Source organism: Panthera uncia (assembly GCF_023721935.1).
Source record: "Panthera uncia isolate 11264 chromosome B3 unlocalized genomic scaffold, Puncia_PCG_1.0 HiC_scaffold_1, whole genome shotgun sequence".
Lineage (NCBI taxonomy): Eukaryota > Metazoa > Chordata > Mammalia > Carnivora > Felidae > Panthera > Panthera uncia.
The window spans coordinates 48,144,723-48,171,351 of record NW_026057582.1 but is presented as its reverse complement, the minus strand read 5'-3'; the positions used below and the strand labels follow the sequence as shown (position 1 = coordinate 48,171,351).

Here is a 26,629-nt window from a genome sequence, read left to right as displayed (position 1 = left end):
ATTGGCAGGAGGAACTGGAACTCTCATACTTTGCTGGTGGGAATGTAAAACTGTAAGAGTTTGAATGGAAAAGTTTGATAGTTACTTAAAAAGTTAAACATATGTCTACTGTCTGATCCAGCCACCTTTGGTAATTACTCAAGAAAAAAGGAAATTTATGTTCATATAAAGACTTGTACACAAATATTCATAGCAGTTTTATTTGTAATAGCCAAGACTGGAAAACCAAATGTACACATATAGGTAACAAGATAAACAGTGGTATACACACAATGGAATGCCACTGAGCAATAAAAAAGGAATGAACTATTAATATATGAAGCAAAATGGATGAATCTCAAGACAATTATTCTGAGTAAAAGAAGCCAGACAAAAAGAGTATATATTGTATGATTCCATTACTATAAAACGCTAAAAAATGCAATCTATAGTGATGGAAAGCAGAAAGCAGATGTAACTGCTTGGGTACAAGAAATGGGGAGGGTTGGGAGGGAGAATTAATGAGAGTCAAGAGGAAATTATGGGGCTGAGGATATATTCAATATTTTTTGTGATGGCTTCACTGATATATACATACACAAAAACTTATCAAACTGCACACTTTAAATATATGCAGTTTATTATATGTCAATTATACTCCCAATAGTTTTAGAAAATAAAAATATAATATTTTAAGGTAGCATTTTCTTTAACTAGGGTATATAATGAAGAATTGAAACTGCAGCTGTACACTATCAAATCTTTAAGGTCAGAACCATTTCTTATGTTTTTGGTTTCCTCTTATTTCCCCACCCTTTTATTTCTAATATACAGGTAATCTAGTGCCACGCTTTGCCTAAGGAAAGCACTCAGTATATACCTGTTAAATAAATAAATTCACTGTAGCAAAGAGATTTCTTAGCCTCACTGAAATCTGGCCATCTGGCACTGGCGAAAATTGAGAACTCCATAAAATTAGTTTTTATTTCACTGGATATGCACTGGAGACTCAATTATCGCATATAACATTACAAATGAGATTTCCAAAAATGTTCCTCCGTTCTCACTATCAATATTCACTTCTCAGATTCAGTGCTCTTAGGTGCTTTCTTGAAGGGTTTTCTTTTCTTTTTTTTTTTTTTCTTTGAGAGAGAGAGAGAGAGAGAGCAAGAGAGAGAGGGAGCGTGTGCGCACCCATGAGCAGGGGAGAGGGAGATAGAGAGAGAGAATCTCAGACAGGCTCCACACTCAGCACAGAGCCCGACACGAGGTTTGATCCCATGACCCTGGATCACGACTTGAGCTGAAATCTTGAGGGGTTTTCAATGTAAGTTTTTTTTTAAAATGGAGATAAGTACAGGACAAGAATCTTATTCTATTCAGCTTAATATTATGTGAGGGCTTACCATAAAATAATCAAAACATGTAGAGAAAACTATTGGTGGAAGCTAACATTTTGTCATTAAAATTTTCCTTAAATGGAATGCAATGGCATATGATCTGTCATGTGAATATTAAGTACATTCCCATACAGGCAGGCCATTAGCCTATAAAGCCAAGAAAGTGCAGGCTAGATCAATGGTTCCGCGATGTTTCAGGGACAAAGCATTTGGAAGTTACACTGCTCTTAGCAGAATATGAAATATTAAGTCACTTATATTTCATCATAGAGAGTAGGCGTAATATTAGTAAAAATGACTACAAAACTGAAAACTATAGGCACATGTTTGTAAGAAAAAACAAAAAGTGCCAAACTTTTTCCTGCAAAATCTCTGTATCTCTTGTTCATTTGTGTTACTATCTTTCACTACTCATTAGCAAGTAAACTGTAGCAGACACACCATAGGCTTAAGAAAAACTTAGGAGAGAAAAATAAAATTGAAAAAAATTAATATTGGCTTTTTTCCCCCTGTGAACTAGGAAAAGGTCACTATTCTCAATATGCTTTTATTCAAAGGATATTTACTCCTAGTGCCAAATACCCACTTCCTTCAGCATACTACCAAAACTTTTAGTATGTACTCTTTCTTAAAGAAGATCTGCCTGACAAGGTACCTGCACTCAAAGAGTAAACAGGCTCTCCTTTCCCACCTCTTCTCAGCTGTCCTCCCACTTTGCTGAAGAGGCAGATCTCTAACTTACTCTGAATGTCACTATGGTGTGTTGCCCTGGGGTGCAATAAAAAACTAATAACTAAATTCTAGGACACTAAACAAAGAGACAATTACAAATACTTTTCATTAAAGTACCCTGCTTCTTGGGGTGCCTGGGTGGCTCAGTCAGTTAAGCGTCTGGCTTTGGTTCAGGTCATGATCTCGCGGTTTGTGAGTTTGAGCCCTGCATCGGGCTCTGTGCTGACAGCTCAGAGCCTGCAGCCTGCTTTGGATTCTGTGTCTCCCTCTCTTTCTGCCCCTCCCCCACTCATTCTCTCCTTCTCTCTCTCTCTCTCTCTCTCTCTCTCTCTTTCTCTTTCTCTCTCTCTATCTCTCAAAAATAAATAAATAATTTAAAAAGTACCTTGCTTCTTCCATTTGCTAGCCTACTATCAAAAAACACAGCCTAAGGAGAAAAACTCTTGAAAACAAAGAAAAGAAAGCATCTTTAAGAAATATTAAAAGGCAGTATTACCTTATCTCATTCAGGAGAAAAAAATTCAAAGCAAGTTTTCACACTTTATCTACTTTCCTATCTTACAATTAGAATTCAGAAGTGAGATGGCTGGCATGTGACATGTATTAACACATTCATTTGAACGCATTCATTTGAACTGAAAAATTAAGTCAGACTTTGTCTCAAAGAAGATAAATATGATGAGGCTGGTTGGCTTGACAATTAAAACTAACCTTGGCAATTTGGTTATGTGGTGGATATTTTGCATTAAACAAATGAGCGTGGTACTCAGAATTCTAAGGTGGCCTCTAGGATTCCCACCCCGTGATATACATGCTCTGTGTACTCCTCTTGAGTGTGGGCAGGACCTGTGAATGTGATGAGGATATCACTATGATCAAGTTACCATATAAGGCAAAAGTGACTATGATCCCTAATCAGTTGACTTTGAGTTAATCAAAAGATTATCACTAAATCAGGTGAGTCCTTTAAAAGAAGGTCTAGGGGCGCCTGGGTGGCGCAGTCGGTTAAGCGTCCGACTTCAGCCAGGTCACGATCTCGCGGTCCGTGAGTTCGAGCCCCGCGTCAGGCTCTGGGCTGATGGCTCGGAGCCTGGAGCCTGTTTCCGATTCTGTGTCTCCCTCTCTCTCTGCCCCTCCCCCGTTCATGCTCTGTCTCTCTCTGTCCCAAAAATAAATAAAAAATAAATAAATAAATAAAAGAAGGTCTAGTGTATGAGATAAGAAACAGCACCAGATACATTCCTGTTGGCCTTAAAGAAACAAACTGACATGTTATAGGGAGGGTCGTGTGGCAAGGAATGGCAGCAGCCTCCAGGAGCTGAGGGCCTCAGACATGTAGCTGCAAGGAAATGAATTCTGCCAATAACTACATGAGCTTGGAAGAGGATTACCAAGCTTCAGATGAGACTGCATGCCCAGCCAAAACCTTGACTGAGACCCTAAGCAGAAAACCCAGGTAAAAGCTGTGCCTAGACTTTTGACCTACGGAAACTGAGACAATAAATTTGTGTTGTATTAAGCCACGAAGCTTGTAATAATTTGTTACGCAGCAGAACATGAATACAATGAACTAGATCTACAGCTCCAAGAATTCAATGAAAGTATGTTTAAAGATGAGGCGTCTGGGTGGCTCAGTTGTTAGTTAAGCATCCAACTCGTGATTTCGACTCGGGTCATGATCTCACGGTCATGGGATTAAGCCCCTTGTCGGGCTCCATGCTGACGGCTCAGAGACTGCTTGGAGTCTCTCTCTCTCCCTCTCTTTCTGCCCCTCCCCTGCTCATGCACTCTCTCTCTTCCACAAATAAACATAAAAAAAAAGAAAATGTTTAAAGAATATGATAAGGTAAAATATATTTTATTAGTAAATACTGTCATAGCTAAAGTGTACTAAAGTTAATACTGTTTTCATTTTCCTAATTTTTCTTAGATATACTGGACTAAACAAACTACTTAGAAGCAAAAAAGTGAAAAAGTAACAGTTGTAATTATTAGTCATTTGATACGTTCTAGAAAAGCTAGAAAATAAAAAAGTGAATAGCTCTAAATACCAGGCAACAAATCATTCTGCAAGTCAGGTGGTTTCCAACTTTTTACTTTAAACAAAAGGAGTTTAAAGTAAATGAGTTGCTGGGTGACATGTCATTAAGACTCTTTGATAGATCACAATATAATTTTTGGCATATAATTTTGAAAGAAGCTTAAAAATGAGTTTGATTGTTTTAAATTCTTCTATTTATGTTAACAAGGGGTCTCAGGGCTTACATCTATAGAAATCGGAAATAGGAATAGAACTAACACTGAACTATGATTCACCTCTGTAAGACCCTATCTTATTCTAGCAGTAAGTCATCCACAAAACATGAACTAATTTAAAAACAATGCAAACAACTACATAGGTGTCACTGAATAATGCATATTCAGTAAAACTTTATAAGTACTAATTGTTCAAAATCCATGACATACATGTTCTTTTGATCAACCATGTCCTGCTAGTAATTCACCCTAAAAGAAAGATCTTAACATCTTATAGTCACTGAAGAGTTTTAAAAATTCAATATGTAGACACTTTTGTTGAGGAAAATGTAACTATAAAGAAGAGATAAAAGACTTTCAAGCATAAAAATAATATATTAGACTATAATTATGTGGAGGAAGTGGAAGGAAAAATTCAGAGAGAAAAAAGAATGATATAAAATTTCCAGCTGTTAAAAAAAAGCACTTTGTCCCATTTGCAATGACATGGATAAAACTAGAAAGTATAATGATAAGTGAACTAAGTCAGGGAAAGACAAATACCGTGTGATTTCACTGATATATGGAATTTAAGAAACAAATGAGCAAAGAGAAAAAAGAAAGAGAGATCAACAGACTCTTAACTATAAAGAACAAAATGATGGTTACCAGAGGGGAGAGAAATGGGGGGATGGGTCAAATCGTTGATGGGGATTAAGGAGTGCACTTGTCATGATGAGCACCAGTTACTGTATGGAAATGATGAATCACTATCACTATATTGTACACTTGAAACTAATATAACAAAAAAAAAAAAAAGAAACTAATATAACACTGTATGTTAACTAACTGGAATTAAAATAAAAACTTTTTTAAATATATATATATATATATTTTAATGTTTATTTGTTCTTGAGAGACAGAGAGACAGAGCACGAGTGGGGGAGGGGCACAGAGAGAGACTGGGAGATACAGAATCTGAAGCAGGCTCCAGGCTCTGAGCAGTCAGCACAGAGCCCGACGTGGGGCTCGAACTCACAAACTGCGAGATCATGACCTGAGCTGAAGTCAGACGCTCAACCAACTGAGCCACCCAGGCGCCCCAAAATAAAAACATTTTTTAAAAAGAACTTTGTCATGTATATTATAAAAAGATGAATGGTGGATATCAACTTGTTATGGTATTTAGATTTCACTGGATATATTTAAAAGACTGATAGAACTGTTTTATTTTAAAACATCAGTATTTAGGGGTGCCTGGGTGGCACAGTTAGTTGAGTGTCCAATTCTTGACTTCAGCTCAGGTCATGATCTCAGAATCATGGGATCGAGCTCTGTAAACACAGGGCCCCGTGCTGAGTGTGGAGCCTGTTTATGATTCTATCTCCCTCTGCCCTTCTCCCCTACTCATGCTCTCTCTCTCTAAAACGAAAACAAAAAAAGTCAGTATTTAGAACACATATACATTTTTTTTAATGTTTATTTATTTTTGAGAGAGAGACACAGGGTGTGAGTGGGGGAGGGTCAGAGAGAGAGGGAGACACAGAATCTGAAGTGGGCTCCAGGTTCTGAGCCATCAGCACAGAGCCTGACGTGGGGCTCGAACTCACAAACGGGGAGATCAGACCCGAGCGGAAGTCAGATGCCCAACCGACTGAGCCACCCAGGCGCCCCCTAGAACACATATAAAATTGTATCTTCTGCAACTATTTGAACGTGAAAATTTTTATTAAATGTCAACATAAAAACATGCAATTAAAAAATTTCTTTTGGGGCAAACCATAAGAGACTCTTAAATACAGAGAACAAACTGAGGGTTGATGGGGGTGGGGGAAGAGGGGAAAATAGGTGATGGGCACTGAGGAGGGCACTTGTTGGGATGAGCACTGGGTGTTGTATGTAAGTGAGGAATACATCATAACTGCATACACTGCATGTTAGCCACCCTGACAATAAATTGTACATATAAAAAAATTTCTTTTGGGGATACATAGCAATAAAAGTAAAAAAAAAAAAAAAAAAAAGCAAAACAAAACAAAAAACAAACCCTCTAATTTAGGAGAATCAAGGCTCCATGCTGATTAGATTTGAGCCTAGTGTGACACAGAAGGGAAGGATGATGACCAGGTTTCTGGCTTGAATATATCATTTATACTGGAGGTTTTGGAAGATGATAATAAACTTGGATTGGGTTATGTTGTGAACATCTACATAGGAATGTCCAGGAAGCAGGGGATGTAGCAGTTTTAAATAGGCTTCAGGAGAAGTCCTCTTCAAGATGATGTTTGACTTAAAGGAGATACGAGGACCAGTCATGTTTTTAATCTGCAGGAAGGTTGTTCTAGGCAGACAAAACAGCAAATACAAAAGCCCAGAGATTAGAATACGTCTACAGATTAGAATGTCTCTATCTGTGGGTACAAGATAGCCACTATGGGCAGGAGCAGAGTAAAAAAAGGGACAGTAGTAAATGAAGTCAGAGGCATAAAGGTAAAGGGCAGCATAGAGTGCAATAACCTATTGAGAGGACTTGGACTTTTATTCTGAGAAGCAATGAGAGTTTTGAACAAAGGAATGACATGATCTTACTTATCTCTACTATGTTAAGAAAAGACTGAATGGGGCAAGGGCAGAAGAGAGGAGGCCAGTTATAGGGTATTTTAATACTCCAGGAGATTGATGATGACTTGGTCTCAGGTGGTAGAAGTGGAAGAGTAAGAAATGGTGACTGAATGAATATAGCTACTGTTTTCGAAGTACAGCTAAATGGATTTTCTGAGAGATTAGAGAGACAAGATTTAGGAATAACTCCAGATTTTTATTTGGAGCAACTAAAAGGAGGGAGTAGCCATTTACTGATATAAGAAATACTACAAAAGGAGCAGGTTTTGCAGGGGAAGAGAAGGAGCTCAGTATTGGCTGAGATGCCTATCACAAATACATGTGGAGGTATCAAGCAAGAAGTTGCTTAGGCTCAGGAGAGAGGTCTGAGTCAGAAATAAAAATATGGAAATCATCAGATATGGATGACATGCGAAGCCATGAGGCTGGATGGGATCCACAAGAAGTGACTGTAAATAGAAACAAAAGTCCCAAAACTAAGCTCTGGGGAAGTCAGGATGAAGTAGTTAGGGAAGATGAGGAGGAATCAACAAAGGGAGAAGACTAGAAGGAATAGCCAGAGGGAGAAAACCTACAGAGGTTGGCATCCTGGAAGCCAAACAAGGAAAAGGATTTCAAGAAAGAGAAGTTCAACCGCCAAATGCTGCTAATGGGTTACTTAAGAAAGCAAAGTGCTATGTAAGTAAGAGGTAATGTTTGAGTTTACAAAGGGACTTAAGAAAACAGGGAGACTGAAAACTTTCCTTGGAAGAGACAATACTAGTGCTCATATCTACATCTTGATGTTATTTTCATTGTATTGCTCATCTCCACACATTAAAATGTGAAGTGCACAACACTTCATACATTACAAAGGCTTTCTACTGTCATATGTTCTTACATAAAAGAAGAAAAGTTTCAGGTTGTTAATTTTTAACGTGACTACATGAGATAATGCTAAATCCATCAGTTCCATTAAAATTCCTTCCTGATTCAAACATACAGGCTAACAGAGGATATAATCAAACTACCGTTCCCTTGAAAGAGAGGCCATGGTTAATATAAAAGACACATAGTGGATTTATGTCAAGTGGTAACACAGGTAATGCTTTGGATAGTCAGCATAAAACACTTTAATGGAATATTATCGCTCCAAATATACCATACCAAAATTAAACTGAAAATGGAGGACGACTACTAAATCATGGCTGACAGGGAACTAAATGCAGCAAGTTAAAATGCATTCCTAATGCTCATCCAGTTCTGGCTGAACCCCTTGGGTCAGTTTGGGTCATTATTAGTTTGGAATAATTCCAAATGACTCCCTGGAGTTCTACTTTTATATTCACTGGCTTTAGGAAATCCAGAACAGGACTGACGTCACAAAAAATCATAGGATATCCTATTTGTTGCTAGCTTTCAGTTGCAGTGATCTTTTAAAAAAGCAATTTGATCGAGTTAATCTAATTATTTTGTTACATAAATAACACTACAGGACTTCGTATTTTCAGGCAGAAATGTTAACCTGGTCTTACCAACTAGCCTCTTCTTTTCACTCCATCTTGGTTCTTTAAAACAAGTCGTGTTTCCTACCTTTCCCTCAGTCTCAAACTCTTTCTCCACCCCCACCTCCTTTCTTTGTCAACTCCTATTGATCTTTCAGATAATTGCTTACTTCTTTATTGTCTGACTTTCTCAGTCCTCTCCCACACAGCCATTTAGAAGGGAAGCTTTATGAGAGCAGGGGCCTTAACTATAACCTCAGTATCAAGAGTAGCGCCGGGAACCTATGAGGCACTCAATAAATATTTGAATATATCCTCCACAACTCGGCACGGATGTTACTTCCCTAGAAAAGCCTTCCTTGACCTTCTTATGTTAGTGACACCAAGTTTATTTTCTCAAAGCACCCAATGATTTTTTTCTGGGCCCCAGAAAGATCCAGAGCAGTCTTCTAAAATGGCTCCAGGAGACATTAGTACAAAGGCAGAAACACTATATCTTACAGAGTTCACAAAAGCATTTCTAAACCAAAACCCCCGACCCTCTTTTTCCTTGCCACAGACTGCTATTTAATTAACTCAGACGTTCTCTCATACCTCTTATATTTTAGACAGCTACCTAAGAGCAAACTGTAACATTTGGGGTGGGGAGTTCATATTTAACCTAATTAAGTTAGAGTCAGGAACAATGTAATTCAACCAATTCTTTCTATGACATTTGTAACTACAGATAGTAAGACATCAGATATTTTCTTTTCCATAATTAGCCTGGTGAAGAACACCTGAAGGAAAAGACATCCACAAGGGAAACATCAGGGACTAAAAAACCTGTTAAAATGGTTTTAAGGTATGTTTCCCATACGTAGAATGCTTACACTGATTTTTCTCAGCATACAATCAATAGCACATACACAAAGTACCAAAGCCATTTCAAAGACATAGGTAATAAGCTGCACTTACAAGTATACTCCTGTGCTCTTTTTTCCTCCCAAGTAATATGATAGCTTCAATTTTCTTAGGGAGTAGTGGTGAAGGCATTTATGTTTCTTGCTCTTTTAGGGAAGATACATAATTTAGCAGTAATGTTAACAATCATGTATCATCCATTAGTAATGTCATTTCCCTCTGCTTTACCCTCTCTAGTTCTTTACGTATGTAAATGCTCTACATGAAGTTCTGTTATATAAGTTAAATAACAACAACAAAAAGTGAAAGAACAAAAACAAAACAAAAAGTGACAGAACACATTTTTATTTTCAAAATCATTTTTCCATAAATCTGTTTTTCAATGTTAGTGTTTCTATGTAGCGAAATACATATTTAAAGTTGGTTTAAAAAATGTGGTTTTGGGGTGCCTCAGTGGCTCAGTTGAGCATCCAACCCTTGATTTTGGCTCGGTTTATGATCCCAGGGTTGTGGGATCAAGCCCTGAGCTGGACTCTGACGTGGATGTGAAGCCTGCTTGAGATTTTCTCCCTCTCTCTCTCTCTCTCTCCCTCTCCCTTTGCCCCTCTCCCTAGCTCGTGTGTGCACTTTCTCTTAAAAAAAAAAAAAAAAAAAAAAGACCCCTGTAGTTTCCAGGGCCAACAATGGTGACTTTACCATATTATTTGATTTTCATAAAAATTAGCCAAAAGTTGAAAATAAGCAAAAGAGATTACTAGGTGTCTTTCAGTACAATGCTGTCCTCAAAGCTCTGATTACTCCGTAATGACTGCATTATTTTAGAAATCTGTAAGATTAACATAGAGATGTTTTGTCTGGTACAGAAACAAATAATTTCAAATCAACAGAAAAGACAATCCACAACTCAGTGTTTATATTCCTATAGGATATTAACTAATTTTGTATCTTACCAACAATCTTATCTTAATACTACTTTTAAATTATTTATAAATACCTACCTCCTAAAATTTTCATATGAAGAAGCCTTAACATCTTGTGAGTTCCCTCATTAAGGAATGCATTAAATCAAACTCGCTAACACATGTTCATTTATATTTGCATGACAGCTATGATTTTACTTTTCTGAAAAGTATACTTCAAGTTTTCGAGGCTCCACCAAGATGCCCAAGTAGAATCTGATAGAGCCAATTGAACTACATTGCTCTTTTCACACACTCACATACACACACACTCACATACACACACACACACACACACACACACACACACACAGATATTCTTTACATAACTTTGAGTTCCTAAATGCTATCTTATTTATATAAACCAAAACGAGAAAGTTTAGAATTCTCAGTGTAGATGGTAAACACTTTTAGAGTGGGGCCCCTGCTTTTATTCATCTGTGTAATTTTAGTTCCAGCATGGTGCCAAATACCTAAAATGTGTTCAATTAATGTTAATTGCAATTATACTTCAATTTTTAAAAATGCAGGGATAAAAATAAAGTGCAGTAAAAAAAGAAAAAAAATGAAGTATACCACATGTTCAATGGAGGAAAAACCAACTGGAGGAGAAAAATCCTAGTGGCCTAAACTACTGCTACAAGTCAATTACTAATCCTGGTCGTCTTTATAACTATTTGTCAGCTGAAGGAAGCCAAAGTCTAGAGGCTTTCAATGTAAAGGCAGAGCGTCCCAAGAAATGGCAGGATTTCTCATTGTACAAAGGTATGGGTGGCAGGCACATACCAGAATGTAACACATCCTACAAAGAAAGAGTGAACCTTGAACTCTTTATGAACTGTAACTCTTAGCAGGCACTACAAACCTACATGTTGCAATACCACAAATACCCAAATGCCACAAAACTGAACGTAATTCAAATTACTAACACCAAAAATTTTCCCAAAATATGAAAAATGTCTTCCTTAGGAATATATCTCAATTCTATAATAACAGTAAATTAATGAATTAAATAAAAATTGCTTTTTGAATTCAATTCACCTCCTAAGACCACATTTTCTTAGATGTATTGATTCCATAAGCATGGGATATACGAGAACTGTGGTATAAGACAATACAAATCTACAAGACACCAGAGCTCCAGGTAAACAAGCACAGAAAATAAATGCAAAATAACAGTCTCAAAGCAATGGACTAGTAGGCTTGTTCTGGCTTTGATTCTAGCCTAACCTGAAGAAGTAAATCTGTGCATGCAGGATCATTAGGGTAAAAGCTACCTACTGAATAAGTTATGCAACATACATTCAAAGACTATTTGCTACCAGAAAGTACCTGTAGGTAGATACGTGCGTCACACTGCCAACAATACATGCCTACCTGATAACTGCACTCACACTTCTGCTGAGTGCAACTGTTCATGGACAAGTCAATTACTATCTAAGCATATCCCCCTTTACTTTCAACTCAGGCCAGAGTTCATTATCACTACTCAGCACATACCCGTTTCTTTCCCCCTCCGTTTAGAATCAGGCTGCCCATGGAAGTAAAGTCAATTTAATACTTCAACACCCAGCATGCCAATGAAATGATAACTGCCACTGGTTACCTCCACTAAGTTCTCTAAAAAGACATGACTTGGTGTTTGGCCCAAGGGAGGCAGTATCTCCTTGTAAGAATTATGAAAACAATGGAAAAATCTAAAACTGAATGCAGGTGGAAAATGTTTTTACTTTTAAAATATACCTCTTCCTTTCACTTACAGAAATGTATTGTATGAACATTTATTTTCCAAGTGCAGTCTTTTAAGTTAATGTTTATTTTTCTTTATTATTTTGAAGTTTATTCTTGGTTATTTTGCACAAAATGCAGATAGATGGGGCTAAACCTGCATCAATGGCAATGGAAGCCCATGTTCAGCAGGTGTCCTGTCTAATCCTGCAGTCTCTGTCTTGACTTTACAAAAAGGTTTATTTTAAAAATGACAGTGTGATTACTATCTAAATGCACAAACGAAGACCGACATCACCTACAGGAGAGATGCACTCAGGCGATATACACACAAACTTGAAAGAGTGATTTTTATGAGCTGCCCCTTTTTTGCCCCCTTAAAATGATTCCAAGTTCTAAACTGCACCCAGTGAAGAAACACCAAATTTTATAGGGGAAATCTCTTGTAAACAGATAAGACACTTCTGGCAGGAAGTTAAGAAGGCACTTTAAATTTACCTCAAGAATTGTAAAAGGAGTCTTACGGCTCACTGACATTTCACACGTGAAACACATTCATATTACAAAACAGTACTGCCCCTTAAGTGAGTGGACACCCTTGACAAGCAAACTGCCTAGGGGAACACCCCCAAAGAACCTGATTAAAAGTAATTACCAGGTCTGGAAATGAACTTTTGTTTTAGAAACTATGTAAACACCAGCGAGACTTTCTCCTGCCCGAATCCAGCCTGAGGACAACAAATTGGCCAACGGCGGAAGTCGCCTGACAAAATGACTGCAACATGAAATCCATTTTTATGATCATAACAAAACCTTCCTTCCGGGGCCAGGCAAAAACTTGAGAAAACGTCCTTCTTGATGCAACAGGCGACTGTTGAGCCCCCCCACAGCCAGCCATTGAGCAACAGCTGGACCCGCGGGACCCGGGCACTGGGAGGATGTGCAGCTCTCCGTTAGAAGCTCGCAGGGGGCCCCGGGCCCGGCACCCCCCGCCCGCTTGCTGCCGGGCTCTGCAGACGCAGCTCGCGGCCGCCCCGGCACCTCCCTGGGCCCCCGCGGCCGCCCAGGAGCGGCACTGACCTTCCGCAGGGCCGACACCAGCAGTCCCCGCCATTTCGGACTGTTCTCTTCGCTGAAGAACTCGTACGGCTGCGGCGCCTGCTGCATGGCCCCGGCGGCAGCGCCTCTGCATCAGGGGCGGCCCGCGGACCGAGCCGGGCCGGGCGGGTGGCCTGACAGGCAGGGCGCGGGCCGCCTCGCCTCGCCGGCCGCCGCCGCCCGGGCCGCAGCTACGGCCGAGGCGGCTCGGGGGCGGCGCCGGCGGGCGGGCGGGGGCTCCGGGGGCGGTTTCCTCGGCCCGGGCGGCCTCGCCTCGCGCAGAGTCCGCAGAGGAAGCGCGGCGGCCCGAGAACCCGGGCTACCCCCAGCTGCGACCGAGACGTCGGCCTCCTTTCCCGGAGGCGTTGGCCCGCTCCTCGGGCGGCTCCTCCTCCTTTGTCTGGGTTCGCAGTCCCGCGCGGGGTACAGCTGACCTCGCCCTCGCCCCCGCCCCAACTGCCGCTACGGCCGCGGCAGGCGGAGAGCGGCGGCGGCAGCTCGTCTCTTCATCGCCTCATTCCCGCCCTCCCAACAGGCAACGCTGCCCGGCCCGCTCGAGTCACCTCCAGAGGGCCCTGGGGATCCGGCGAGCGAGCTACACTCTCGCGCGCACAGTGCTGGCCACCGCCGCCGCCGCCCCTTCAGACACCGCGCACAGCGCCCCGGGGCCGCCGCCGAGCTCCGGGCCCCAGCAGTCGCCTCTCGGCCCGCCCCCTCGGCCCGGCGCTCATTATCCCGGGTCGCCGGAGAAGCCCCGCACGGAGCATGCGCGCCGCGGAGCAGGCAGAGGCGCCGGCCGGTCGCGGACTTTCAGAGGCGCGGGGGCCCGGCCGTGGGTGTCGGCCTGTGCTAGGGACTTGCTGGGGGCCTGTCCCAGATCGACTCTTCAACTTACTGTGTCTAACACGAACGCTCCCTTCTCTCGACCTTCCCAAGACAATCCTGCCTGACTCGGTGCCACTCTTCGAGGACGACAGTCATGGGAAGCAATTCAGGACGGGGAGAGAAAAGGACATTCGGGCTGGACACGATGTTTAACTACATAGGAGGTAGTCAACTATTTCATAGTGTGATGTTTTGGGGATTGAAAGGTGAGACGCGGAAAGCTCTCAGCCACCAGTGAGGAAGGGAAAGAAAGAACGGGCGGCGGGGCGGGGGAGTACATGCTGTATACTTCAGTTCCAGGATCAGTAACTCAACAATTATCCTCTTCTCAAATACACCTCAATTTGTCATTTGGCAAAAATCAGAAAGACAGAGTTGGAAAATTTATTTTTCTAATCCAAGTACCCACGGAATCACGAATTTCTTCTAATAGAGTCACATCCACATTCCCATGTACTTGGGATAAAGGGTAGGATAGTAAAATGCTTGTATTTCTCCAATTACTTTTTCAGTGACGGCAGACTTTGACTTATACAGACGGTTTTTTACTTTTCTCTCCTCGTCCGGAACTCCAGCTGTAAACTACTAGGCTGTCAAACGAGACTGTGATTATATTTTCTTACAAGAGAGTAAAGTGGTCAGTAGGAAGTTTCATTCTTGGCCAAGGAGGATATTGGAAGCCTTCCGAGCCAAATTTGGCTGAAGACACATTCTGTTTACCCAAATCTATATTTAAATTTTAAAATTGTTAATATTTTTAAATCAAGAGATTTCATATAAAAATGGATTTCCAGCTTCTGGACAAAAATCCAGCAACACTGGGTGCTGCTGCATTCCTGCAAAGGAATAGTCAGCAAGCAGGCAGTCGGTAGTGGCTGCCCTCTTTAGAAAAGTATGCCATCCCATTTCCAGTTGGCTATACTCCCTACCTGGCACTCTTCACTCTTTTATGTAACCTGCCTAGTCTCTACAGGCATCTGAGTTGTGATCTCTGAGCTAGGCAAACAGAAATGTGATCCACCTGCATGAGAGGGATAATCCAAGAATTACTCCTGTAAAAATCCCAACCAGACAAAAGGGCCATCTAGAAAAAAATGTTGGATTCATACCCCACATGATACGCTAGGATAAATTCCATTATGTATCAAAGACTTAAATGTAAAAAGTTAAAACCATAAAATAACTTTATAATTTCAGAGTACAAAAGACCTACTATGATATAAAATCTAGAAGATTGGTAAATCCATTTTTTAAAATGTGTGGCAAAAACAAAAACCATCACAAGGTAAGGCAAAAAGCAGATGACAAACTGGAAAAAATGTTTGTAACTCATTTTCTAAATAGTTTATTTCCCCAATATCTAAAGGAGTTTCTACAAATTAATAGGACCAAACGTAAGGGGAAAAAAAGGATAGCAAATACAAAAAAAACCACAGTTCACAGAAAATGAAGTATGTCTCTTAAACATAGTACAGATGCTCAACTTTACTCATATTACAAGAAATTTAAATTATACCGTTATTTTTTACCTATTAGAATAGCCGCATAGATCCAAAAGTTTGATGATATACTATGTTGGTGAGAATATGAAGAAACAGATACTCTAATATATTATTGGTGAGAGCTTAAATTGTTTCAACCTCTACCAAAGGCAACTTGACACTATCAAAGTTGCAAAGTCACATACCCTTTGACCCAGCAAATTCGAAGAATATGTCCTTTGGCACACTTGCTTGAATGTGAAATGATTTAACACAAAGTTATTGATTGCAGTACTGACGCACCAAAAGCAAAACAAAAATGCCCGAGAAATAAACAATTTAAATAATTGTCAGTAGGTATCAGGGACTGGTTCAACAAATAATGGTAAATTCACAGAATAGAAGCTGTAAAATCATTTGAAAAGAACCAGGCCACTGTGTTCAGGTCACTTGAACATTATCAAAGAGACAGTGCAAAGTGAAAAGAGCAGGGTGTATAATCTAGTATGCAGAGTATGCTACCACTTGTGTAAAAAGAAATGGAGGCAATATTTTTTTATGTATAATATCTCTGCAAGGCTGCACAAGAGATAAAATTTTTGTTGCCTCATGAATCAGTGAATTGGGTGGCTTGGAGGAGAGGAGATTCTTTCATGGAGTACATTTGGGGCATTTTGAATTTTCAACCATATGAATGTTGTACTTATTCAAAACACTAATTAAAAAACATTTTAAAAATAATACAGGGCACCTGGGTGGCACAGCCAGTTAAGTGTCCAACTTTGGCTCAGGTCGTGATCTCGCGTGATCTGATTGTGTCTCCCGCTCTCTCTGCCCCTCCCTCCTCATGCTCTGTCTCTATCTCAAAAATAAATACTTAAAAAAATTTTTTTTAAATAGTAAACACTTGCTTCAAGTGTTAAAAAATAGAAGTATTAGGGATACCTGGCTGGCTTAGTGAGTAAAGCATGCTACTCTTGATCTCGGGGTTGTGAATTAGAGCCCCACATTAAGTGTAGGGATTACTTAAAAACAAAATCTTTTTTAAAAATTGGAGTATTAAACATACTGATACTATACTTGGTCATAAATTTGAGTTAAAATTAATATGCTAGTTATTTGACAAGTACTAATTTTGTCTTTTTAGAATTTAAAATGGCTTTTGGGAGATAACTTGAATAATCTAAGCACATCTGAAATTTTAAAAGGCAGTGAAAATTTTAACAGTAATATTCTTGCACTGAAAAGCATTTTCAAGAAGGACTTACTCAACATTTCTCCCATTTACTCTCTCCTACTTCCTCGATGTATTTAAAGCTACAAGTGCTGCCAGTCAGAAGCAAACCAAAGCAATGCCACAGGAAACAATAAATGTCATTGTCACTCACTTTCATGGTTTGTTGCTGTAGCTAACTCTGGTCCTTTTACAGTCAACCTGCTGGCAAGAAGTTGGAGCAGGCTCTCAGACAGATCATGTGCCCTATCACCCTTATATGAGGCTTATGCCCAGAAATCCAACCCCCCGTGTAAAAGATAGCATACCAGAATGTCTTCCTAAGAGAAACTATAATGATTTATGAAATTCCGATTTGATTGATTTACTGTCCCCTCCACTGCCTGCAAAGCACTGTGTGTTTATGTGTTATATATATATTCTGCTATGGAACAGAAACCATGTTCCCTGGTGCTCTGGGGGTATGAAGATGACACTGAGGTGAGCCAGATATTGCCACCACTACCAAGTGGAAAGCCATTTTTGTAAATGGGGAAGTGCTCTACTTTTTACCTAAAATATAAACCTCATTTTTATATTAAATGCAAATAGTTTTTTTCATTTTTCTAAGGTTGGCTGCTATTTAAAGCTATGATAGTTCATGTTTTACACACAAAAAATTCACTTGAATCAGTTTTATGAAACTAAAAATTATGTTTACAACACAAAAACTCATTAAAATATTTTAATATTAATTTACATTTTCTTATCTCAGAAATACACAAAACTTTTAAATATTATATCAGTATTACACAACAAAACCCTATTGATATAAATATAAAATGTTTTACAAACAAAATAACCTGCACATTCAAAACACTTTCAATAACTTTTTTCACTTATATTTTTTGGGGTATAATATAGACTCAAATGGAATGAGGGTTGCTTTAATGAGGACAGTTATTTTTAAAATTTCAGTCTTTCACAGCTTAGTATATATGTAATCTCACTGTTTATGAAATAGAGAATTGTAAAATTTTCCATCTCTTAATAGTCTTGCGATGGAACAGAAAAATATCCTGTGTGTCACATTTCTTGGAGGAATCAGTTGTTATGAAGAACCATTAGGGCTAATTTCTTCTGTGAATGATTTCTAAATGCTTTCAATATGTTCATCCCAAGTGTCAAATAATTGCCTAGTCTCTACCTGGGATGTGCTACTTCTTGAACATGAGTTGATGGTGTAGCCTTTCAAGTTAATGGTTGAGGTAGCTCAGACAATGTAATCACTGAGGCTTGAAGTGAAAAAGAAGAAAACAGAAGTTTTTCCTTTCAGTCAAAATGCACATCCTTCTTACTCATCTATCACACAGATTTGGAGAGATAAGAGGAAAGAATGAAGAGTGGAAGATTAATCCTGAGAGAGTATATATGAGGGAAGGGATAAAAATGTCTCGCCTAACTGGTGGTGCTGTAATAAAATTTCCCCAATCAATAGGCTGCCATAAATTCATTTATATTTCTATTTTCCAACTTTCTGAATTGCAAGAATCATTTCAACAAATACCACACACATATATACAGTATACAGTACTAGCACTGGGCAATAATTTAAATACTCATGAAGTACACGTGAATGTAAGGCACTTTTGCGGTTTACAAAAGTGAATGCCTCAAAGTTAGGTATTTCCTCAAAATGAAGAAATATCCTCATAAAAGTTCATAGAATCCCTGAAAACCAAGTAGGCATGAATAAAATAGTGATCTTGGCTAACGTTTGAGAAACCTGGTATGACTGAAAAACAGAGATATAGAGGTAAATTTTTAAAATTACAGAGTTCTATATATCAGTGGCAGAATTCTAAAACTGCTCACATAAAAACCTATCAGTTCTAAGTTCTTTTAGTTTTGCAACCACAGAAGACTAAAGAGTAGGCAACAACCATTCATAGTGTACTGCTGTTTGGATTTAATGGGAACCCTACACCAAGTCACTTATAAAAAGACTGGGAATAATAAAGGGTTTGCATTTCCTTTGCAAAGTTATTTCTTACAAATATTATAGCTGAGATAGAATCTTATTCAAACTACTTAAAAATGTGAAATTTCATAAATTTTCTTTAAATCAAGAATTTTAAATTCCCAAATACAAATATTGTTGCTCTAAATAATGTGAGTTTTCATTTGATCCTTCAAAGTTAAAAGGAGGTTTGCAACCTACATTATACTATATTTTCTGATCTAGGAGAGAAAAAAAAAAAAAAGCTTAGATACTATAAAGACAAAAAGTTAAGGGAATAATCAATTTTTTGTGCCATCGTTTCCAGAAATTCTAAGAGTCAAATCTCCAGATCATGGCTGGTGAGGAGAGGTCCATAACAGTCAAGGATTCAGTACAGACACAACTGTACCTTGCTTCTTTATTCACAAAGGAGCATGGACTTTAAAAAATTATTTTTCTATGTTACAGCATTCTAACAATTCAGTTGTTATCTAAATGAGATACCTAACAAGAAGATTTTCAAATCATTTTCCGTAAAGAATACAATTAGTATATTCTTGTTGCTGAATGTGGAAATTAAAATGCATACTTAGCTCCTTACATTATTTACAATTTAAATCTTTGTTGCACTTCATCTGCAATCATTCCAGAAATTGCAAGAGAAGAAGTAGCAGCAGGGGAAGGTGCATTTCTCACATGAAGAATGCGATTTCCAATATCCCCAACTCCTCCATCAAATACAAAATCTTCTACCAGATTTCCATCTCTATCCAGGGCTTGGGCTCTTACTCCAGCTGGACCTCTGCAAAAACATGATGGTAGTCAACTGACTAGAAGAGACAGGACACTTTACAGATCAGTGGTTTCAGAGTATTCTTAAAGCAATAAAGTCTTTATTCTTCTAAATGCACCATTATGTGGAAACCCAATAGGTTTGTGTTTAGCCAAAGGCTATCAGTTTGGTAGGGTAGCCTGTCAAACATATCCTTAGCCTAGAGCATAATGCCTGCCACATTACAGTGTCAATAAATGCTTACCAAATGAATACACAAATGGCAAGTTACTTATAAATATTTGTTTTTCCCAAAGTAGCAGATAAACCCACATTTAATTAAAATAGATGCATTTTTAATTTGGATTTATAAGATGAATTTATTACAAAATCAACCAATGGGAATAAATAAATCTCTTGTGACTAATAAAAAGCAATAGAAGTGGGAGTTATGTATTACATGTCAGTTGCATTCCTAAATATGTGCAACAGGATTCTATTTATTTTTCATTTTGTTGAGTATAAATTAACATTTATAGAGAAAAATATTTACAAATGGCAACAAGTTCTTTTTTGTGATTTGTTTCTATTTTCAACAGTTTAGCCTTCACTATCAGGATAACCTTCAATTAGCTAAACAGAGATGATAGAAAAAGCACAACCTGGCAGCATGTTCATACAGTAAGAGGCTTTACTACTGAAAGTTCTGCTTTATAACACTTGAGTTCAAAAATTAGTTTTTTTAAAAGATAGTTAAAATTTACAAATGAAATCTAAATAGAGTATTTTTGAATCCAAAACTACCTCCCTTGTACAAAGCCAAGCAAGGTTAGGTCATAGATTGGATTTGTGTGTCATGTGGTGGCTGCAAACTCCCAGTTCCTGAGGGTGTGACCTAGGGCAAGCCTGTCCATCATGGTGCTAACCAGCTAAAAGTTTACTGGAAGCCTTCAGTCTGTTGCACATGAGCAAGCTGGATGCCACTGTGGGGCTCTGAGAATCCTGAATTCTTATTGGGTTGGTGAAGATTCCACATACAAATTCTTGAGGTTATCTTCTTTGATCCATTCCATAAAGCTATCAGTAGAAATCCTGACACCCACTGGATCACCAAACCAGTCCACAAGCACAGGGGGATGCAAGGACTGACATCTGCAGGCTGCAAGAACACAGCCTTTGGAGAGGGTCACAAGTTCCACCACACTGTTAGTGGTTCTGGCCACCTAGCATGGAGAAGGTGCAATCCTCTCCAGCTCCGCTGGTACCACTAATGTAAGCAATGTTTGTAACATTCTTACCTAATAAACAATTTAGGACAGTCATGTCAGCTTAAAAGCGTTCTTTGTCTGTTAAAATGAGTTGTTTGCAGATTGTTCCAAGAGCACATTGTCAAAACTATTAAAGTGCAATACTGTTTGAAGACTATTAAGTGATGGTGTATCCTGTTTCTGATAAACACTTCTCATTTCTGTCCTTGCTTTATCTTATTGGGGAGTTTATACATCAGTGTTTAAAATGCTGTTTGGCATAATAGGTGTAAAATCTGTAAAAGTGGGATGCAGAAGCTAGCCATGTAGGTTTACTGGTGCATATAACGAAGCCCACACTTCACGGGTGATGTAATGCTCTGCTGGCTTACTCTCAAATGGCTATTTTGGGGCACGTGGGTGGCTCAGTGGGTTAAGCATCTGACTGCAGCTCAGGTTCATGAGTTCAAGCCCCACATTGGGCTCTCTACTGTCAGCACAGAGCCTGCTTCAGATCCTCTGTCCCCTTCTCTCTCTGCCCGTCCCCTGTTCATGCTCTGTCTCTTAAAAATAAACAAACATTTTTAAAAATGGCTGTTTTTAGGGGTTTGGTAAGGACAAGCTTTTTAAATTGTATTCTGCTTGGAAATGTGAAGACTATCCTAATCTTTTATCATGCTTATATGCAGAATAACAAAGTTAACTAGGGACCACATTTTTAGGTTGAATCCAATATTCCATCTATGTAACTGCTGCTTCTAAAAGAAGAGTTTAAAAGAATGCTACCATTTTTAGAAGAATTGAATAAACCTGTTGCAAGAGGGTTCACTTACAAATGAAAATAAATCCTACTTAACCTAAAAAAAAAAAAGAGTACCTCCCTTGAAACTGTTCAGAAAACACAGTTTGAACACAGCTGCCTTAGGGGTGCCTAGCTGGCCCAATTAGCAGAGCATGCAACTCTTGATCTTAGAGTTGTGAGTTCAAGCCCCATGTTGGGCACAGAGCTTACTTTAAAGAAAATAATAATTTTTAAAAAAGAGAAAAAAAATAGCTGTCTTATACACACCACAAGACTCAACAAATAAGGCAACCATATTAAGCATTTTTAATGATTCTGGGCCAATGAAGAGAAGTACTTGAGGAAGACAGAATAGGAGATCACTGCCCTCTAATGAGAATAAGATAATGATAATAATAATAATAATAATAATAATAATATGCTATTTACTAAGTGCTTTCTCTGTATTAGGAATTCTAATTCTGACAACTGTAAGAGGCTGATACAAGTATATATTTAACAGCAAAGAAATAGATTAAATAAGCTGCCTGAGGTCACAGAGCTATCCTATTCATTTGTAGAGAGGTAAATAAGAATTACAACAAGGGTGAAAGATTCTATAATAAAGGTAAATATTCTTACAGAAGGCTGCAAGGAATCTGGACAGGAGAGTTTTGAGGTGTAAGTATTTCCAAGTAAGAACCAGATACAACACACAGAACATAAAAAGAACTGGACTGATGCTAAGATGTCTTAAAGATACATATCAACTGACACACCATGTTATCAGTCAGCACGCACTCCACTTTGTACATTCTGTTTTTGTAGCTTATCGCAACCCATCAAAGCAGCATTTGCCCTTCTTTTCCTGAACAATGCTGCTGTTGCTGTTAAGAGCACCTCCAAGAGTTTTCTTGTTCCACTCCTTTTATCTGGTAGAAGGCCAACATGGAGGGGGCACAGAGTGGCATGACCAGCCGTTGATGTTTAGTGAAGAAAATAAAACTTTTTTTTCTTACAGGTTTAGTTAGTACATTCCCCTAACTTTCCCTTCTAAGCAAAAATAAGTTAATACTGATTAACTACAGTTACAAATGTGTCTCATATTTATTTCTCTTACAAACATCAATTATCTTCAGTGTCCCCTCCTGCCCAAATGTTCAAAACCTATAATATAATCCAAACTGTAAAAAACAATATACAATATTGTTTTTCTAAGGATCTCACTTTAGCTCAAGCTAAAGTTAACTATTTCACATGAAATGTTTAAAATTTTTTTTTAATGTTTATTTATTTTTGAGAGAGACAAAGCACGAGCTGGGAAGGGGCAGAGGGAGAAGGAGACACAGAATCCAAAGCAGGCTCCAGTCTGTGAGCTAGGGGCACAGAGCCTGATGACAGGCTGGGACCCATGACTGTGAGATCACGACCTGAGCCAAAGTTGGAGGCTCAACCGACTGAGCCAATCAGGTGCCCCTAACATGAAACGTTTACCAAATTCTTCAGGTTTCCTCTTCAGCACTTAATGCAACTTCAGGGTTTTTCTTTGCACGATTACATACAGGCATTCCCCCTCAGAACACCTCAGCTTGAGATGAGTATTATCACTTGAAATTTCAGGTAAGATAAACCATAAATTTCTTAAGGGTCAGCATCTTCTACAACACCCCTACCTCACCCTCATGTCTAGATTTGTGCCTTGTGTATATAGTAAGTACTCAGTAAGACTAGAAACTTAATTTTTTAACTTCTAATTCTTTAAAACTCCATTTTAATAGCTGAAAGAACAATTTAGTAAATTTAGTATTTGTTAATTCAGCTACATTTAATTGTTTAGAGCTATCCGTAGCTATGTATTTTGCCCTATCTGTGGCTAAATTTAATGGGAATATAAGTTCTAGACGCTTAAATATGTCTAGAAACAAAAGGTGAATATGAGGGGCGCCTTGGTGGCTCAGTTGGTTGAGTGTCCCACTCTTGATTTCGGCTCCAGTCATGATCCAAGGGATGAGGGATTGAGCGCTACGTTGGGCTCTGTGCTGTGTCAAGTCTGCTTAAGATTCTCTCTCTCTCCCTCCATCCCTCTCCCATTTGTGCATACTCTCTAAAAAAAATTTTTTTTAATGTTTATTTATTTTTTGAGTTAGAGAGAGACAGAATACGAGTAGGGGAGGAGCAGAGAGAGGGAGACACAGAATATGAAACAGGCTCCAGGCTCTGAGCTGTCCACACAGAGCCTGACGCGGGACTTGAACTCATGAACCATGAGATCATAACCTGAGGCGAAGTGGGACGCTTAACTGACTGAGGCACCCAGGCGCCCCCTCTCTCTCTAAAATGAAAAACAACATAGGGGTGCCTCAGTAGCTCAGTCAGTTAAGCATCCAACTCTATTTCGGCTCAGGTAAGGATCTCATGGTTTGTGAGATCAAGCCCCACGTTGGGCTCAGCGCTGGCAGCCCAGAGCCTGCTTGGTGTTCTCTCTCTCCCTCTCTCCCTGCCCCTCTCCTGCTCTCAATCTCTCTCTCTCAAAATAAATAAACCTTAAAGTTTTTTTTAATAAAAAAAAATGAATATGTAACTAATGGCATTCCTTCATCTGAAAAGTGCTGTATTTATTGCTTTATTGTTCTGTGGCAGGCATTATCCTGTGAGCTAGAAAAGAACTATGAAAGGCTAAAACTGATGTCTTTGACCAGTTCCAAATAGGACAACTTAGTATTTTATAAAACTCACCATGGGATCTACTGTTAATCTAAAAATAGAAGTTCGCATGAGCATATTGTATGGAGAAAGTAAACTACTCCATCTTAATTTCCAAGCATGAAGGAAGAGTATTTTTGTGACTTATCTTCACCTTAGCTGGATTGTGACAAGAGAATATGGTTTTTCTATGCCCAGTTTTTGAATTTTGTTGAGAACCTGATTTAGGGATTAGAGCTTTTTGAGTCTCTGTAAATATTTTCTGAGGACTTGAACAATACAAGCAGTTTGTAATGGGGTTTGGGGAGTTCTATACATCCATTCAATCAAGAGTTTTAATTGTGTTATTCAAATCTTCTAATATTTTATCTGCTTGATCTACCTTCTATCAACAGACATGTCTTAAAATCACCCACCACAATTGTGGATTTGTTGATTTCTGCTTGCAGTTATGTCCATTTTTGTTCTCTTTTTTCATATCTCTGTTATATGCAGCGAGTTTATAGCGAACTTCTTTATCTCTAACAATTTTTGCCTTAGACTGTATTTTATCTGAAATGACCCAGTATTTATCTTTCTTCCAATAAGCCATTTGCCTAGCACATAGATGCATTTTTTAATCCAATGTGACAATTTCTGCCTTAACTATTAAGTACACTTACATTTATTGTAATCACCAATAAGTTTGATTTCTATTATATTATGCTATTTAACCTGATTTTTCTGAGATTTTCTCATCTCATTTCTTGGCTTATTGAATATTCTCTATTTTTCTTTCCTCCTGTACTAAATTGTAAGTTATATAATCTATTTCCATTCTTGTATTTCGTTTACTTATGAGATGGGATTCACCGTGCATCCTGTGAATCTTATGTCATTTTGCCAATTCTAGGAATTTCTCAAATACTTCTCTGCAAAGTATTGCCTCTTTTTAATTTCTCTGGAAATCCTATGAGATATAGTCTGGAATCTTCTTATTTTCTTCTCTTTTAATTTCTATGTCATGCACCTTTATCTTGCAATGTTCTCTAAATTCTTCAGATTTATCTTTCAACTTATTAATTTTCTTTTAAGGTAGGTCTTACCAACTTAGTCATTTGAGTTTTAAAATTTAAGAAGTATATTTTTCTATTGTAGAAATTCTAATTAGTTGGTTTCCAAATTTGCTCAGATTTTGGGGTGGAGGGGATGTCTTATTCTTTTTCATGTTTTCTGTTCCTTTTTGTTTTTAATTCACTGGGTTATTTTATGGTTTCTGATATTACTATTAACCATTTAAATTCACTAGGTTACTTTATGGTTTCTAATATCACTATTACCCAAAGTTATTAGGGGTCTAATTCTGGTATTTATTCTATGTGCTTATTCTCACTCATGGTGCTTTGTAATATTTGATGGCGTCCTGTTCAGCAGGACTTTATCTGGGGGAATACTATACAGGATGGGTTGAGGTTATGTCCTCCATGGAGGTTTTACATTTGCTTCTATCCACTGCTCCAGAAGTATTACCATCCTTGGAGCACTTTTTTTTTATGGATATTTTTAAATACATACAAAAGTAAAATGAATAGCATAATGAACTGCTATGTATATATTACCTAGTATCAACAATAATCAACACCCAGCTAATTCTGTTTCATCTACATCTCCACTCACTGTCCACCTCTCTTCACTGGATTATTTTAAAGCAAATCTTAGATAGCATGTCATTTTACTTCATTTCTTTTTAAAGGATTCTTAAAGGGGTGCCTGGGTGGCTCAGTTGGTTAAGCGTCTGACTTGATTTCGGCTCAGGTCATAATCTCACAGCTCATGAGTTTGGGCCCCTATGTTGGGCTCCGTGCTGACAGCTCAGAATCTGCTTGGGATTCTTCCTCTGCCCCTCCTCTGCTCACACATGCATGTGCACATTCTCTCTTTCAAAATTAATAAATAAACATTAAAAAATCATAAAAATAAAAGGATTCTTAAAAATAATAATTCAAAACTAATAATTGCTTTGTATCAGTAATACTTAGTCTGAGGTCAAATTACCCTGATTGTCACTGTCTCTAATTTGTTTAAAGTGAGAGAGAGAGAGAAATGGTTAGTTTGAAGCAGGACCTGAACAAGCTGGATTTACTTTTTTTTTTTTTTTTGAAGTAATCTTTACACCCAACGTGAGGCTGGAACTCATGACCTGGGGATTAAGAGTCACATGCTCAGGGTGCCTGGGTAGCTCAGTCAGTTAAGCATCCAACTTTTGGTTTCAGCTCAGGTCATGATCTCATGGTTTGTGGGTTCAAGCCCCAGGTTGGGCTCTGCGCTGACAGGGCAGAGCCTGCTTGGGATTCTCCCTCTCCCTCTCTCTCTCTGTCCGTCCCCAATGTGCTGTCTCTGACTCTCTTAAAATAAATAAACTTAAA

General features: G+C 38.6%; 2 protein-coding genes and 1 long non-coding RNA gene across 5 annotated transcripts in view; all 3 read right to left on the bottom strand.

Annotated features, from left to right (window-relative positions):
* SOS2 (SOS Ras/Rho guanine nucleotide exchange factor 2) overlaps positions 1–13,302 on the bottom strand; it is an 89,876-nt gene extending 76,574 nt beyond the window's left edge. For both annotated transcript variants that reach the window (XM_049612817.1, XM_049612818.1), the window contains exon 1: positions 13,123–13,302. In XM_049612817.1, the coding sequence (XP_049468774.1) occupies positions 13,123–13,209 (87 nt within the window). In that variant the 5' untranslated portion in view covers positions 13,210–13,302. The remainder of the gene's footprint in view (positions 1–13,122) is intronic.
* LOC125909524 (uncharacterized) lies at positions 10,513–13,116 on the bottom strand. The gene is made up of 2 exons (XR_007453713.1): positions 10,595–13,116; positions 10,513–10,558 (listed from the first exon to the last, which is right to left on the bottom strand). It is a non-coding gene; the product is annotated as an uncharacterized LOC125909524 (long non-coding RNA).
* A 3,362-nt stretch (positions 13,303–16,664) lies between the features above and the next one.
* The window catches only part of L2HGDH (L-2-hydroxyglutarate dehydrogenase), a 43,932-nt gene continuing 33,967 nt past the window's right edge, over positions 16,665–26,629 (bottom strand). For both annotated transcript variants that reach the window (XM_049612819.1, XM_049612820.1), the window contains one exon: positions 16,665–19,523. In XM_049612819.1, the coding sequence (XP_049468776.1) occupies positions 19,328–19,523 (196 nt within the window). In that variant the 3' untranslated portion in view covers positions 16,665–19,327. The remainder of the gene's footprint in view (positions 19,524–26,629) is intronic.